The following is a 16,598-nucleotide window of genomic DNA, read 5'->3' as shown; positions in this document are numbered from 1 at the left end:
CCTGCCTGGAGTATCCCCATGGACGGAGGGGCCTGGCAGGCTACAGTCCAAGGGGTCACAAAGAGCTGGATATGACTGAAGCGACTCAGCCTCGCGTAGCGTAGCCTAGACCTCCCTGGCATCCACGCCACGGCATCTGGGCTGACCATGACCTGCAGTGGACACAGCCTTTCCGTCAGGCAGCAAGCATTTAATAATTTCTTAAAACGCCTGAGGGCTTGCAAGGGGAATGAAGTTGGATGGGCTAGTGTTCCTGCCCTCAAAGAGCCATTAGTATGTGGGGGGACAGGAGACCAGAGCCTGAACAGTGATGCTGGAAACCTCCTCCTCCCCAGTGTTGGTATCACCGCAGCACCGCTCCCCCCTCCCGTGGCTAAAGGCATCTCGGCCTCTGTGTCGGATCATGAGCAAGTCACTTACCCTGTAAGCCTTAGTTTCCCCATCTGCTAATTGGAGATAATAACAAACCAAGCTCTGAGGCAAGTGAGAGCGTTCACGAGCCAAGGAGGCTGAAGCGCGTGCTGTAACATCTGAGATCTCACAAAGGCACATCAGCAGAAGCTGCTGAAGCCTCGAGAAGTGTCACCAAGCCGTGCCTGCTGTTCACCAGGCAGATCACACAGATCAGAGGCGGTGTAAGAGCCGAGAAGAGACAGCCCTTGTTGTGGGTCCAGGAAGGCCATCACAGGGACGGCTGGTAGGGTCTGGGCAGAGGGGAAGGAATGGGGACAGAGGTTACAAGAGTCCGGCTGACCAGCAGTTAGTAAGAGAGCAGATTCTCCAGGGAACCTGCCATTAGCCTGTTTTCTTAGAGTAAAGATTCAAAGTGTAAATAATTAAAAATAAGAGCCAGCTCGAAAGCAGGCTAGGGACACATTTCAGAGGATTTGGAGGAGAGAGAAATTAGGCACGTGAGGGGAAGATGAAGGATTTATAAATATTTTAATCAAGAAAGGATGTTTCTCCCTTAAAAAACAAATTTCAGACCCAGGGGGCGATATTTTGATCACTGAACCGACATCCCTTGGTAGCCACAATCGTCCTGAGGATGCGCGGCTTTGTGCAGGAGGTAAGCGGTCTTCTCGTTGAATCCCAGGGGAAGGACATGTACCTGGTCCTGGAGAACGACACGCTGAGCCTGGTGGACCCCATGGACCGCAGCGTGCTGCACGCTCAGCCCATCGTCAGCATCCGCGTGTGGGGCGTGGGCCGCGACAACGGCCGGTGAGTGCCCCGCGCGTCCTGTGTCACCTCGCCAGGTGGCCCAGTTTCTGCGCCAACGCGGAGCCTTGCTGTTGCTGCATGTCAGTGTGTGAAATGTGGCGGTGAGCTCTCTGCAGAAATGTAAAGAGTGAGAGCACTTCTCTATCCCAGCCTCGCAAACCAGCTACTTCCGCTCCCGGTCTCCGTCCCTCAGGCCTTTTTCAGCTCTGGACCGTGCCTCTGGTTCTGCACGGTTCTCCACCTCCCCATCCCATCTAAGTTCCCAGCTCATCCAGACTCTCGGAACTCTGACCTTGTTTTTTTCCTCTTCACTACAGTCCGTTTTAAAGTAGAGTCTCAGCTATTTCAGATGCTCTGCTATTGGTATTTTCTTCGTAGAGGGCTTGTTGGAAGGGAGAGGTTGAACCGCCTCTAACCCCAAGCTTTATTTTTTTTAATTATTTTATTGAAGTGTAGTTGATTTATAATGATGTGTTCATTTCCGCTATACAGCAGAGTGATTCAGTTACACGTGTGTGATTTTCATATTCTTTCCATTGTGATTTATCACACGATATGGAATACAGTTCCCTGTGCCATACAGTAGGACCTTGTTTATCCAGATCACAAGCTTTAGGTCATTAACTCATGCTCATCAGGAACTCCTGGAGTTTGAAGTTGGCTGAACAGTTTTAACATTTGAAATGTCTGGTCAAATCAACGTTCCATTCAATGTGTATTTTTCTGAAATCCGTCATTTCCAGCAAGTACTTCTTACTTAGATGTGTTGTGAATCTTTTTGTTCTCCAGAGTGACTGGAAACAGGGAAGTTCTGGTTTTCAAGTGCCTGTTCTAAGTGATAAAGTGGCAGGTATCACAGACATCAGACTTTGATACTTTATTAAGTAAATTAGGCTGCATGAAATGCATCTAACTCTTGAATTATAATTAATCTTTGGCAACTCTGAAGGTGCCTGCAGATCTCCTAGCATTTAGGGACGAGCTGTAGGATGACTTATTACTTGGTTGAAAATGGACAAGAGCATTGCGGAAGCTGGTGAAATCCCAGATGACAGAGAGATGGCTCTCTGGAGCCTGTGACTACATTCCTGGGTTTTCTGGTTTGTTGGGTTGTGTGGTCCTCTAGGGGGTTCAGCCTTGGCTTCACCCAGCCTCAGGCAGTAGCAAATTCAATGGTGTTTTGATTCAGTTCCAAATGCTAAGCCTGAAAGGAAAATGGATAAGCATTCATCAAAGAACAAGCATTTTTGCTGGAACCAGACATAGAAATGGTCGCAGAAGAGAGAGGTGGAGTGTCCTTTGATGGCTGATTGGATAAACCTTCCCGGGAGCACAGCTGTATCTTTGAGCTTTTGTGACAGTGATGAACAGTGACAGCGGTACCAGGTGCTTTGAAGGGAGTGAGTAGCTAGATTATGCATCCACACCTGTCATTCACTTGCTTGGCAGAGCTGGAGCACTGAAATTAAAGGAAAATACATGATGATGTTTGTACATATTCAAAAACGTTTAGCCTTGATGGAAGAGTGTAAGATGTTTGATCCTTCCCTACTTCCTATCCTCCATGTTTGTTTTTAAGACAGGAGCCGAGGTGAAGATCATTGTATGCATGTCCAACTGGTTGGGGCTGTGTTTTCTTAAGGTTAGCTTGTGAGTGGATTTCATCAATGAGGTTTTCAGGTCACCCCACCTCTTTAAGGCCAGATGCTATCTGTTCAGGGTGAAAAATATGATTCGAATTCCAGCAGACAAAATTATTCAAGCCCTGGGCTCAGCTCCTCTCGTGTGTTAAATGGGGATGATAATAAGGACCACTCACCATGTGTATGTTTGTGCCTGTGTGTGTGTATAGTAATTGGCATGGTGATGGGGACATAGAAAATGCTTAATCCATGTTAGCTTTGATTTGTTAAAGCAGCATCCACTCTCGGAGAGAGAGCTAATTACATGGTTTCCTTTCAAAGATAGAGAGGGTGAGGGAGGGATCAGACCTCAGGGAGGTTTTGAGTGCAGTTTATCATTTGATAGCAGAGGGCCAGAGGCTGTTCTAGATGCGGTGTTCAGTTGTCCTACAAAGTGGAAGGAACCACCCACCCCTCCACGGCGCCCAGTGATATCGGTGTAAATTAGGTTACCTTGCCTTGGTTATGTATCTGAAATGTGCACTGAGTTACTCATGGTTTTTAAACCCCTTCTTGTTCTTACTCAATGTTATTAGCAGGTAAGTGTAATTTAGAAATACACTGAGGGTTCCACATTAGCTTTCAGGACCTCAGAAGCTCCCACGTTGGTTGGGGGCCCTTGGGCTGGGCTGCTTTTGGAAGCAGTAAATAAAAAATATGTCTGTCAGGGAAAGTTTCAGTTTCTCCCCATTGCAGTTTTCATTCTCTGAAAGAAGGGATCTTTGTATTCCTGATTATTATTCTTTTTTTTAAAGATACTTGGTTTTGCTTTTGATTCCCTTTTTTCTTTTTTTCCTTTACAGCAATTTACAAGAGCAAATTCAATTTGTAATGCTGCGAAGGGACTTACACTTTGCATGAATAAAACATAAAAGTGTTTCATTTTGCTTGCAAAAACAAGTCCATTTCGAATTCTCTTTTGTAACTTCCCTTGCTGAGAAAATGGAATCTCTTAGGGGATTTCTTGATGTGGTTAAAATGAATATGAAAAGTATGTATACCAGAGGCATGAAGGGCAGTTTCTCGTGAAATTCTGAGTGCTTCACTGAGCCATGTAATTTCAGAATTTATAAAGTTATTTGGGGTTTAGCATTTTTTTAAGGCTTTCAAGTGGGTTTGGTTTGCTCTGCAGAAATTCCTTGTGGAGGAAGTTTACTTTGGTAAGGAGGTGATCCAGCTGTGACACCCCCCTACTGATGCCTCAGGTTGATTCAGAGAAGCCTCTTATTATGATTAGCTGAGAAGTCTCCTTGGCACCAGGGGCTGGTTCTCTGCGGGGTGTTAGTGGTTGCTGGACAGGACTGAAGTTTTTGTCTTGTTCTGGAGACTCACGCCGGTCTTAAGAACAGTGCTTCCTGGAGTCCATTTGCATTATGCAGCCATACGCTCAGACGCTTGGTCATGTCCAGTTCTTTGCGACCCCATGGACTGTAGCCCATCAGACTCCTCTGTCCATGGTATTTCCCAGGCAGGAATACTGGAGTGGGTTGCCGTTTCCTTCTCCAGGGGATCTTCCCGACCCAGGGATTGGACCCATACCTCTTTATGTCTCCTGCATTGGCAGGCAGATTCTTTGCCCCTAGTATCACCTGGGGAGCATGATTACTAGGCAGAGGGAGGCCTCCTTCCTCTTTCTTGACTGTTCTGTACTTTAGTTCTTTTTGACCACAGTGAAATAAATGTTAAACCTCCCAGAGGCACAGACTGGGGAAAGGGGTTTCACAAAGAGCCCTGTATTTCCAATCAGAGTTGGAACTGCAGCCCCAGGGGGCACAGATTGACCTGCTCCCATGGGAGGCTGTCCCCATCTGTGCCTGAGTCGTAGAGCTGGCATTTTGCCTCCGGGGACTGGAGCAGGTGACACCCGTGACACCTTGCATCTTGTTTCTGTGGACCTACAGGCTTCTCTTCCAAGGATGGGTTCGGAGGGACTTAACAGTTTCAGGGGCTCTGCCAATCCTGGCCACAGCTCTCCTGTTTACTCACTGGGCCCTGGGAGAAAGCACGCTCCTCGTTCCTGTAAAGAGGTGTCAGCAGCAAGCAGACACAAGCTCTGAACACAGGAGACCTTAGAGAGGGACCCTCCTCGCCTCCTGCGGCAGGTCTGGGAAGGGGCGCGCAGATCCTCTGGGCGCTGCCGATAGCCTGCTAGTCCCGTTTGTTCCCACGAGAAAGGAAAGTGCCATAGCTGCGGGGTTTCAGACCCCATGAGTGGGGTCGCTGTAGCATGGAGCGCTAATCAGATCAGATGTTCATAGACTTCCCTTGAAATAAAAAAGGCTCTAGAGTCAGATGGAAGAGTGTGTTAAACCAAGTGTGACAAGCCCCTTTGCTCCGGACCCTCTCACAGGTTCTCCTATGCTGATGTGGACTAGGACTCTTTTCTTCATGGAGATGTGATCACATGGAACACACTTTAGGAAATGCTGCTCTGGTCAATAAACTTGTTAATTTAAATTAGTGGCAATGCTAGGTCGCTATTTTTGTCTTTAGGAAGAATTGGAATTCCTTGTAATAAATAACCATTATAAGTGGAGACCCCCACTGGGCCTGCTCTAAGGAAATAAAATCCCTTCCTGATTAACAGCGGCCCTCGCAGCCACTGGGCCCAAGCTCTTCTTACAGAGCACTTTCTTCTGCAGGGTGAATCTCGGCCCTGAGATGCTGTTTGTGTTTATAGTTTGTATAGCGGAGCCTCTCTTCTGAGAGTGTGTTTTATGCATCTCTTTTCTCTTTTTGATGAACAATTTTTACCTTGTGATAGATTATTCATAAATTTTCAAATGTTTATCTATGGCTTAGCTGTTTGATCTAGTTAAGATCTCAGGGAACTTTTATCTAAATAACATAGTAAGTCTCAAGTGCACTGAGTATTTTTTTTTTTTTTCATTTTCTCTTCTCTTGGGATATTTCCAGCTGGTTTTACCCACCAAGCTCCTGGCTTAAGTTGCTTTAGAGGTCCTTCACCACACAGAGTTCGTGCTTTTGTTTTCCTGCCAGCGTTGTTTTGTGTTGATTCTTGTGAAAAATGCTACTTAATTTCGCAGCTTGGGTTGGGATGGGGTTGGGGGCTGATGCATGGGGCACCCTGACTGTAAGCTAGTTAAAATATGTAAAACTGAAACTTACAGGCTTTTAAATGTAAAAGATGGCTGAGTAACCAGTGTCTTTAAACCCTTTTATTTTAGAGATTAACTGAGGTCAGAGAGTGTGATTTGCCTTAAGTGACCCAGCTAACTGGGCAAAGACAGGCTCTAGGAATTGTCCTCTGTCTAAGCAGAAGCTCCTCTGTTAATCCTGACAAGACATAATGGATGGTTCAAAGTAACCTGGGGTCAGCGGGGAGGCTAAGAACTTCACACTCTAGGCCTGGTCCCTTTTCTTAATGAGATAAAACGAGGGGTGTGAATTACAAGTAGAGGCCCCCGAGCTAAGAGTGTCTTTCCATCGTTCATGGGTTATTTAAAAAAGGAAAGGTAAAAAACAATATGAGACTCAAATGTGGTGGACCCAGCATGGCCTGGTTCCTTACAGAAAGAGTGTTGAAGGTAATAATGCGTTCATTGTTGCCGAGTCAGGCAGTCACGGTGACTTCTGAAGGAGGTCTGTGGAAGCGGCAAGTCCTGTTCTGCTCTGCGGTGTCGTCCCAGTCTGACCGGCCAAGGGGCTTGTCTCTAAGTTGGTGGCGGCCTGGAGCCTTCACGCGTCCTGCTACGCCCGCATTCTGGTCACATCCCTGTGGCCCCGTGCCGCTGCAAACGGTTCTGGGAAATGGAGTCTCTGGCTGGGCCAACAGTTGCCAAGTCAACACCACCATCACCGAAGAAGCGGTGAAGCAAGCAGGCCCCTGACAGTCTGGGCACGGACCACCTCGGTGTTGCCAGCCTGTGACCTGTTGCTTCCGGCGCCGGTTACCGGGCTGCTATCCCCGAGCTCCACGCCCACCGTCCTCTGCCTGCTCTGTGAGGCCGGAGCCGGGCCCTGCAGACCACACTGCTGCTTCTCTGGTTTCTGCCGTTAGACGCTGACCTGACGGGACTGTGTGGCTGGAGGAGGGGCGGGACTTAGCTCCTGGGTTGCGAGCTTCGTCCTGGAACAGGGTTTTTATCTCGGGGCATCAGCTGTGACACAGTTTTCCCAATACAGAAATGCAGAGCCACCAGCACGACTGGCTCAGGCACCCCCTGGAAAGGTCTGGGTCCCTGGCCCTCCTTCAAGTCCAGAGACACCAGCCCAGCATACCACCTCTTCAGTGTCAGAGGTCTTGCTCCGTGGGGCTTCTCCAGACTTCCGGGGTTTACTAATTCCAGCCTCGGCCTTTGTTCTCTCCACCTTCTGGGTCACAGCCCCCTCTTGCAGTGGCTGCCTTCACGATGACTTCTTCCTATTCCCTTTTCAGCTGTGCAGTCGCCATTCTTCATATGATCTCTCTCTCTTCCAATAACTGGTGTGGTTCCTGTCTCCTGCGTGTACTCTCTGGTGTTGACCCTTAAATTGAGTTAGCCCTGGCTGCAGGAGGCAGCGGAGGGCGTGCCTGCCAAGAAGAGGGCTTTCAGGCGACCAGGTTGAGTGCAGCGATTCTTTCTGTCCAGCTTTGCACACCGTGGGTGCCAAGGAAACATCCTTTCTGAGCTGGTAGAAGTTGTCAGTGATAAAGGGCAGTTCTCTTTTAGGGGCTTAGAAATAATGGGCCTCTTGGTTTCTGAGCTAATCAGAAACTTACCTCTATTTTCACTTTGCCATTGTTTCTTTTCCTAGGGGTGATGGGGGGAGGCGGGTCCTCACCGGGAGGATGGAAAGCCTCCTAATGACAAGTAGTCAGAGGGTTTTCTGAGCCAGCCGGTAATGAAAGATTGATGGAATTCCAAGATCTGCTGATAAAAATTTAATCTAAGGTATATGCTGTCTTGCCTCAGGGAGTAAAGTCTTCAGGGAGACAGCAGTAATTCTCTCCCTTTGCTCCAATATTATCTTGACCTCTAGAGTTAATTTCTTTTTAATACAGACACACAATAAGCAGAGGCATCAGAATTTACTTGACCATTCTGCTGACTTACACCTTAGTTGTATTTTATCTCTGTGAAAGTGGCCTCCTTGCCTTCTATTAATCATGCCAGGATGCTAGCTAATACTTTCAGTCTAGAATAACCTTTACAGAAAGACACTGTAAGTGATTGTCTAAGAAGTCCCTCAGAGGAGTGTGTGGAGGCTGTTTGCAAGCCGATCCATCTTGGTGGTGCTGCCCCTGTTGGATGTATGAAAGACAATTTCTTCTGAGAAACGCATCTTCTGTTTTGATAACTGGCCCACTGTTTCTCATAAGCATGTTTCATCACCAGGCAGTGAAACATGGGGGCTTGAGGCTGTCACGTCAAAGGGAAGCAAAAAATTGTGATGATGCTCCCTGAGGAACTTCCACCTCTCGCACTTCCCCTGACTCCCAAGTCAGATGAGGGATGGCCCTTTCTGGATGCAGCAGAGGGGTGATCCATCATGCTAGGCTCCAGCGATTCACTGTCAGTCTGGAAAGTGCCACAATCTTCGTGGAACACTGGAGCTTTCCGAAACCAGAAGGAAGTACAGTATCAGTGACAGTGTAGCCTAATGACCCACACCAGCATGGATTCACGTCTTAGCAGGAAGAGTTGTAACTGTTGTAACCCAGAGTGTCACTCAGTTATTGAACTGTTGTATATAGATGGTGATTGCAACCATGAAATTAAAAGACACTTGCTCCTTGGAAGGAAAGTTATGACCAACCTAGACAGCGTATTAAAAAGCAGAGACATTACTTTGACAACAAAGGTCCATCTAGTCAAGGCTATGGTTTTTCCAGTGGTCATGTATGGACGTGAGAGTTGGACTGTGAAGAAAGCTGAACGCCGAAGAATTGATGCTTTTGAACTGTGGTGTTGGAGAAGACTCTTGAGAGTCCCTTGGACTGCAAGGAGACCCAACCAGTCCATCCTAAAGGAGATCAGTCCTGGGTGTTCATTGGAAGGACTGATGCTGAAGCTGAAACTCCAATACTTTGGCCACCTCATGCAAAGAGCTGACTCATTGGAAAAGACCCTGATGCTGGAAGAGATTGGGGGCAGGAGGAAAAGGGAATGACAGAGGATGAGATGGCTGGATGGCATCACCGACTTGATGGACATGGGTTTGAGTAGACTGCGGGAGTTGGTGATGGCAGGGAGGCCCGGCGTGCTGCAATTCATGGGGTTGGACACGACTGAGCCACTGAACTGATATACTTAAAAAAAGGATTGTTTGATAAGCCGCTAAAAGCCTTATGTTACCACAGATGAATAGGCAGTCACTGCTTTCATACACAAATCATCACCTTGAACTCTTACACTTAAATGTAATCATCTGAGATTTTGGGCTTCATGGTAGATACAATGATTGAGGGTATAATGCAGCTCCTTTATTTTCTTAGGCTCCAAAATCACTGCAGATGACAACTGCAGCCATAAAATTAAAAGATGCTTGCTCCTTGGAAGAAAAGCTATGACAAACCTAGACAGCGTATTACAAAAGCAGAAACATTACTTCGCCAATGAAGGTCTGTATAGTCAAAGCTATGGTTTTTCCAGTAGTCATGTATGGATATGAGAGTTGGACTGTAAAGAAGGCTGAATGCCAAAGAATTGATGCTTATGAACTGTGGTGTTAGAGAAGTGTCTTGAGAGAGTCCCTTGGACTATAAGGAGATTCAACCAGTCAATCCTGAATTCGTTAATCAATCAAGGAAATCAATCCTGCATATTCATTAGAGGGACTGATGCTGAAACAGAAACTCCAATACTTTGGCCACCTGATGCAAAGAGCTGACTCATTAGAAAAGACCCTAATGCTGGGAAAGATTGAGGGCAGGAGAAGGGGAGGACAGAGGATGAGATGGTTGGATGGCATCATCGACTCGATGGACATGCGTTTGCGTAAACTCTAGGAGATGGTGAAGGACAGGGAGGCCTGAGGTGCTCAGTGCACTGGATCGCAAAGTCGGATACGACTGAGCAACAACAACGAATGATTCATTTCTACCCGCAGAACCACTTCTGAGAGCGTGTCAGTGTTCCACGCCAAGCAACTCTCCAGGTCTCTGCCAGCAGTAGCCAAGTGTGGTGCAGTGTGACTCAATTCCAGCACTGACTATCATTAGCCCAGACCCCCAGGTTGAAGGCTCAGTCCCCACAAGACTGCCCCCACCTCAGTCACAAGTCCAGGCCACCCCCACATCTGCCAGAGCCGCTGTAAATCGGAGGCTCCTAGGGAGGTTTCCCCATTGGTTCAGTGATTTGCTAGAACAGTTTACAGAACTCAGGAAAACACTTTACTTACTATTACCAGTTTCCTATAATGGATACAAATGAACAGCTGGAAGAAGAAGCACATGGGGTGAGGTTCAGAAGGGTTATGAGCTTCTGTCCTCCTGGAGTTTGGGGGTATCTCACCCTCCTGACCCCTGGATGTGTTCACCCCTCACGTCCAAAATTATCCTGACCCCATTGTTCAGGAGTTTTATGGAGGTTACCTTACATGGGCTGATTGATGAAATCATGGGCTCTTAGTGATTAGCTCGATCTCCAGGCCGTCTCACCTCCCTGGAAGTTGGGGTAAAACTGTAAATCCCCACCCTTTAGTCACAGTGAGGTTTTTCTGCGGCCAGCCTCCATCCTGAAGCTATGTAGGGGACCTCCAGACATCTGATGCATGTACAGAAAGATCTGCTTGTCACTCTGCATGTTTCAAGGGTTTTACAGGCTCTTGTGTCAGGAACCAGGGACTAAGACCAACTGTTGTAACAAAAGGCACTCCGACCACTCAGGGAATTATAGGGGTTTTAGGAGTTTTGTGCCAGGACAAAAGCTAATACACATTTCTTATTGTATTATAATACCACAGTGCACAGTTGGTCACTGGAGAAGACAAACTTGAGGACATTAGGTGGAATTCAGAAGTGTCTCACCATATATAATTATGTCAAGATTTTGAGAGCCAGGGTGATCAAGAGAAGGAGTACTGGAGTAGGAATCCCACTGTCTGCAGTTTAATAGTAATCATGGTTCTTCCCTTGCACTGGTCTTGGGGACACTTAGCATCCCAGCCTGTCCATCTGCGGTGGGGTCACTGGTGGAATGGCGGAGATGTGGAGGTGCCTTCCTAGGACTCTCAGGCATTGTCCCCAGGGGCAATACTTTTGTTGAGAATGTAATATTTTCCAGTAGTCATGTACAGATGTGAGAGTTGGACCATAAAGAAGAGTGAGCGCCAACGAATTGATGCTTTGGAACTGTAGTTCAGGAGAAGACTCTTGAGAGTCCCTTGAACAGCACGGAGATCAAATCAGTGAATCCTAAAGGAAATCAACTCTGAATACTCATTGGAAGGACCGATGCTGAAGCTGAAGCTCCAATATTTTGACCACTTGGTGCAAAGAACCAACTCATTGGAAAAGACCCTGATGCTGGGAAAGATTGAGGAAAGGAGGAGAAGGGGGTGACAGAGGATGAGATGGTTGGATGGCATCACCAACTCAATGGACATGAGTTTGAGCAAGCTCTGGGAGTTGCTAAAGGACAGGGAGACCTGGCATGCTGCAGTCCATTGGGTCACAAAGAGTCAGACACGACTTAGCAACTGAATAACAGTATTTCTTTAAAGTATTACCCTGGGTCAATCATAACAGATTATAAAAATCAGTAGTAATTTTAAAACGTGGGATGTTGCCATGATTTTGTCTTTGACTTTAAATGTCTAAAACTCATCTGTTATTGGTTCCTTGTGAGTCCTGACTTGATGAGATGATGCCTCTTCCAGGCTAACATTAATGTTACAAGTCCCCTGGCCCCCTGCCACAGTCACATGGCTTAGTGTGTCCCTAACCCTCTTATTAAACTAGGCTTGATGCTTACATGTCACAGCCGTGAATTAAAACCTGGCAATGAATTGTTCATGCGGGAGTTATTTTTTTAATAGACAAAAGTGAGAATTTGTAAAAATTATGCTGTAATGAAAGTTCAGTCCAGTCAGTTGGGATCCATGACTTCCATCCTTCCTTCCGGCATGAAGGCGCGTTCATGCCTGTGTTGGCATGAGTCACACCAGCTGCCTCTGGGGTCCATGCTTCTCCAGTTCGCTTGCCTTTCTCCTTCGGCAAGAGGACAGCCGAGTGACGCTCCCTTCTTTATTAACATGTTCGCTGCTTTTCCTCTTAGCAGCACACGTCTTTGGGCTCCAGCATTGGGTCTCCTGTTGCTTTGTTATAACCTCAACTGGGAATTCTTCTTTTCCAGGCAGTTCCCAAAGAGTGCTCTTGGGCACTACTCTTTAGAAAAAGGAAGAGAAGGAAGAAAATAAAAAATAAGAATTAGGAAATTGAAGTCAGGGTCCTCAAACAAGGACTCGTTTCTATAGGTAAAGTCTTCGGAGCAGAGTCAGGCAGGCATGGTTTCAGTGGTCAGAGATTAGAAGTACCAGATTAGAAAGTGAAAGTGAAGTCGCTCAGGCGTGTCCGACTCTTTGCGACCCCATGGACTGTAGCCTACCAGGCTCCTCCGTCCAGGGGATTTTCCAGGCAAGAGTACTGGAGTGGGTTGCCATTTCCTTCTCCAGATTAGACTTGGGGCCAAATAAAAATACATGAGCCAAAGAGTTCATTTTTAGTGGAAAGGGTAAATCTTGATAAACCCAGGAAGAATCATTTAGATTATAAGTAAAAGAGCACAGAGGCAGTGACAGGCTCATCTGGCACCATTCACATATCCAGCGAAGGTGAGTGGAATGGGGAGAAAGCGGGGAGTAAGAAGAAGAACACCTAGAAAAGTCTGTTATTTTGCCTGGTGTTTTACACCAGAAACATGCCAGAGGGGAAGAAGAGTCTGAAAATACTGGGGTGGGGTAGGTGGGGTACGGGTTCACTGATATCACAGCCTCTGTGGGAGCCCAGGGTTGCAGGAGGCTGCGTTCAGGGCTTGCTGGCATGGCAGACAGACCAGTCAGGTGCTAGGGCAGGGGGCCGGCCATGAGTAGGCCACCGTTCCCTGAAGGCAGTGCCTTGTGCTTATAATTGCTTCTCTGGGCCCTGTCTTGCCAAGTCTGCCTCTTTGGATGAGTGGCTCCAGCTGCATTTTCAAGGGCTCCTCTTTTCTTGTGCACAGAGCACCCTGGCCCATTAAAGATCCACATTCGAACAGGACTCAGGCACCCAGGTCCCGGATCCTGGACCACCCAGCTGAGAGCAGGGCAGGTCGTGGTAGAGTGGAGGGTCCCTTTGTGACTGGGAAATTGTGGCCCCTGCCTCTTGATCCCTGAATCTTTTCTTGGCACCCACCCCCACCCCCCGCCAAGGGAGTACTGCTATGTATAAATTTATTGAAAGCAAAGCCAGAAAAATCGAAGTCTCAGTTATAAGCCCAGTAGAACCAAATGTTTCTATGAAGTCACTGAAAGCAGGTCAGTCCCAGGAGACAGACTAAAAAGGGAACCACAGCCTGTGGGGTGGGGTCACTTGTGCAGGAATTTTGCAAATGGCGCCGGTTGAGGCACCCATCGTTTCTTTGATTACCGAATCTGTGAACTAGGTATTTGGCTCAGATTGAAAGTATCTGGTTCTCCCTGGCCCTGACCCCTCAGCAGCCCTCCCACCCCTCAGTTTCTGGACGTAACTGGAATGCATCGGGATGGGGATGATCATGAGAGAGCACAAGTCATTCCTGAATCGGTAAGCATCTGTCTGGGTTCCAGTGAATTCATCCGCCTCATGAAGGAAGCTTCCCTCCTTACTGCAGACCTTGAGGCTGTGGACTGTGGCGTGTGCGTAGCGCATCCTCGGCCCACCTGCAGCCGGGTCGCTTTGGCCCGTGGTGCGCTGCGGCTCGTGGCTCTGCCGTCTAATCAGCTGCACGGCCAGCCACCGCTGCCCCACCGACACGTGGGGAGTGGTCAGGCGCTGGCGACGCTGTCCGTCCCCCGGCATGGTGGCCAAGCGCACGTGTCCGCTGCCTGGGCTGAGGCCTCACCCTGCCCGTCCCTCACCTCATCTGCTGTCGTTTCCCGCTTGCCCACTTTCTCTTCATGAAGCCTTTCTGCTGCTTTGGATTGAACCAGCCATCCCCTCCCCAGGGCACAGCCCAACCCAGTGGGAACTTAAATCCCAGCCCCTCTGAAGGCAGCCTTATTTAACTTGATGATTATGCGTGTGTGTTCACTCACATGAAAATAAATTCTGCAAGGAGAGTTGTTAGATTTTTTGTTAAATTTGTTGTGTGAGCCCCCACATTCTTTGTAGCCATCTGTTGACTGTGTCATTGGCTTTCAAGCTATTTTGTCCTAACGCGTAAGAAATATAGTTTATGACACGATCTAGTTTTTCCCCTCCCCGCCTTCCCTTTACTCACACAAAAATTGCACACAGCGGTACTTACCTTTGCAGTGTGTTCTGTGCCTTGGTTTGCTTGGGTTTTTTTTTTGCTACATTCTGTTTAACTTTTTGAATGCTGTTTGTTACCACTATTTGATTATGGTCTGAATTACACTGATCTTTGGTTACCTTTTCCAAAAAGTCCTTGAACTGACCACTCTACCAACATAATACCTGGTGTTTAAATTTTAAAAGATTGCATAAACAATAATTTTGGGAAGCATCTTATTCTCAGAGAGCCCCGGACACACAGCTTACCTGTTTAAGGCTCTCAGCTCTCCGGTGCGCATGCTCGGTTATGTCTGACTCTGTGTGACCCCGTGGGCTGTAGCCCACCAGGCTCCTCTGTCCATGGGAGTCTCTAGGCAAGAATACTGGAGTGGGTTGCCATTTCCTTCTCCGGATCTTCCCCACGTCTCCTGCATTGGCAGGCAGATTCTTTACCGTTGAGCCACCGGGCTTCCCAAACTGTCCTGCACTTAACACTTTGTGAGCGTAAAGCACATTATTTTCTTCCCACCAATGAACTTCAGGGAACCAGCGGCATTTCCGAGGCCCACCAGATCAGAAAAGGCCGCGGTGCACTGATTTAGGGACTCTGAATGATGACTCTGTATCACAGTCTGTCATCACAGACCTCTGGTGTAGATTTTCGTTTGCCTGGCACTCCACTCCTCATGCCTGCACTGAGAACCGTGGTATTGTCCGAAGCCCAGCTTTCGGCGCCGTCAGCGGATTCTCCTTAAAGGATTGGGTTTACCAGGGCACTCACAGCTGGTGCTCTGGGACGCCCCAGAGCGATGGGATGGGGAGGGAGGTGGGCAGGGTGTTCGGAATGGGGACACATGTACACCTGTGGCTGATTCATGTCGATCTGTGGCAAAAACCACCACAATATTGTAAAGTAATTGGCCTCCAATTAAAATAAATTAATTAAATAAAAAAGAATTTGGTTTACAGTGAAAATTGCATAATTTGTCATGTTTCTCTTTTTGCCAGGAACTTTCGAGTTAAAGCAAACTCTCAATTGCAGTAATATTCCATTGAACCATATGACTGCCTTTTTTGAGGATCTGAAATGGTTAGATGTAGTTCAAATTAATATTCAGGCTAGCTGATTTATAGAATCACTTCCTTCTTTCATTTGGTTTTAAATTTTATTCTAATTTAAGAGCCTGCTAGAATATGTGTCTTCCATTGTAAACCACTTTATTCTTTTGGAAAGCAAATGGACATAAACTTTGGTAAGTAAATAGAGTCCAGCTGTAATGTCCTATTAACCAATAGAGTGTTTAAAAATACAGATTTTTCCCTGATCTCCCTATTATTCAATAGTTGGTAAGTGCTGTGCATTCTGCAGCCAGGAGTATTTTGAGGGTTCCACCGCACCCCGTACAATCCCTGGGTGGCTATGAGAACAACAAATTAAAAAATATATCTTTGGAGGCAATGAATATTTATTGACCAGTCCAAATGACACTTTTGCTTTCTGCATGAACTAGAGAATAATAGTGTCGTAGAAGCCACCTCAGCCCTCAAGGTACTTGCTCCCCAAGCTAGTTTTCGCCACCAGAGCTCTCATTACAAAGATAAGCAGCAGTTACTAAAAACATTACATCCAATGGGTGGTGTGGAATTTCTTAATATATTTCCTCTATAGAGTCGATGGCCTAGAGTAATGGGTGAGCCCTTTATTATCTAGAGGAAATATTTTGATTTATCTCTGTATAGCTTCTAGCTTAAGAGTTCCTTTGGGTTTTTTTTTTTTTAACTTAGAAGAAACTATAGAAGATATTTACTAAAAAAGATAAAAATCCTATTCGTTAAATTCATTAAGTCAAAGGTTGAAATTAAAGGGAGGGAAATTTTTTTAAATAAAAGGTAAGGTTTTAATATATCTATACTGTACAGTTTAGAGTGCCTCTCTTTTGAAAAAAGAGAAGGTGTATATATTGAGTCTTTGATTCTTGGGTCACTTTTAATGACCAGGATGTTAATCATTGTCATAGGCCTTGGACTCATTAGAACAGATTACAGCAAAGAGGTGTGTTCATCAGGGCAGGAGGAGAGTGGAAACGGCTGTCGTCATCCAGAAGGGGCACTGTGTCTTGTTTTGCTTTTTTAACTTTATAATTTAACCATAATTGTACCTGTGCATTTTTAAATGATCTTTCAGGGTGGCTTTCTTTATGCCCAGGGCCACATCATCCTTGTTCCTGCCTTGAAGTTTCAGACTGTGGAATTTCTCTTCTCCCTGCTTCTTCCTC

At 46.8% G+C, this 16,598-nt stretch overlaps 1 protein-coding gene across 10 annotated transcripts in view; it reads left to right on the top strand.

Annotated features, from left to right (window-relative positions):
* Positions 1 to 16,598, top strand: part of APBB2 (amyloid beta precursor protein binding family B member 2) — a 357,434-nt gene that overhangs the window by 289,483 nt on the left and 51,353 nt on the right. For all 10 annotated transcript variants that reach the window (XM_065907600.1, XM_065907601.1, XM_065907606.1 and 7 more), the window contains one exon: positions 1,097 to 1,224. In XM_065907600.1, the coding sequence (XP_065763672.1) occupies positions 1,097 to 1,224 (128 nt within the window). The remainder of the gene's footprint in view (positions 1 to 1,096; positions 1,225 to 16,598) is intronic.

The sequence above is a fragment of the Muntiacus reevesi genome, chromosome 16 (assembly GCF_963930625.1).
Source record: "Muntiacus reevesi chromosome 16, mMunRee1.1, whole genome shotgun sequence".
NCBI classification, from domain to species: Eukaryota; Metazoa; Chordata; class Mammalia; order Artiodactyla; family Cervidae; genus Muntiacus; species Muntiacus reevesi.
This window is presented reverse-complemented; position numbering and strand designations above follow the sequence as displayed.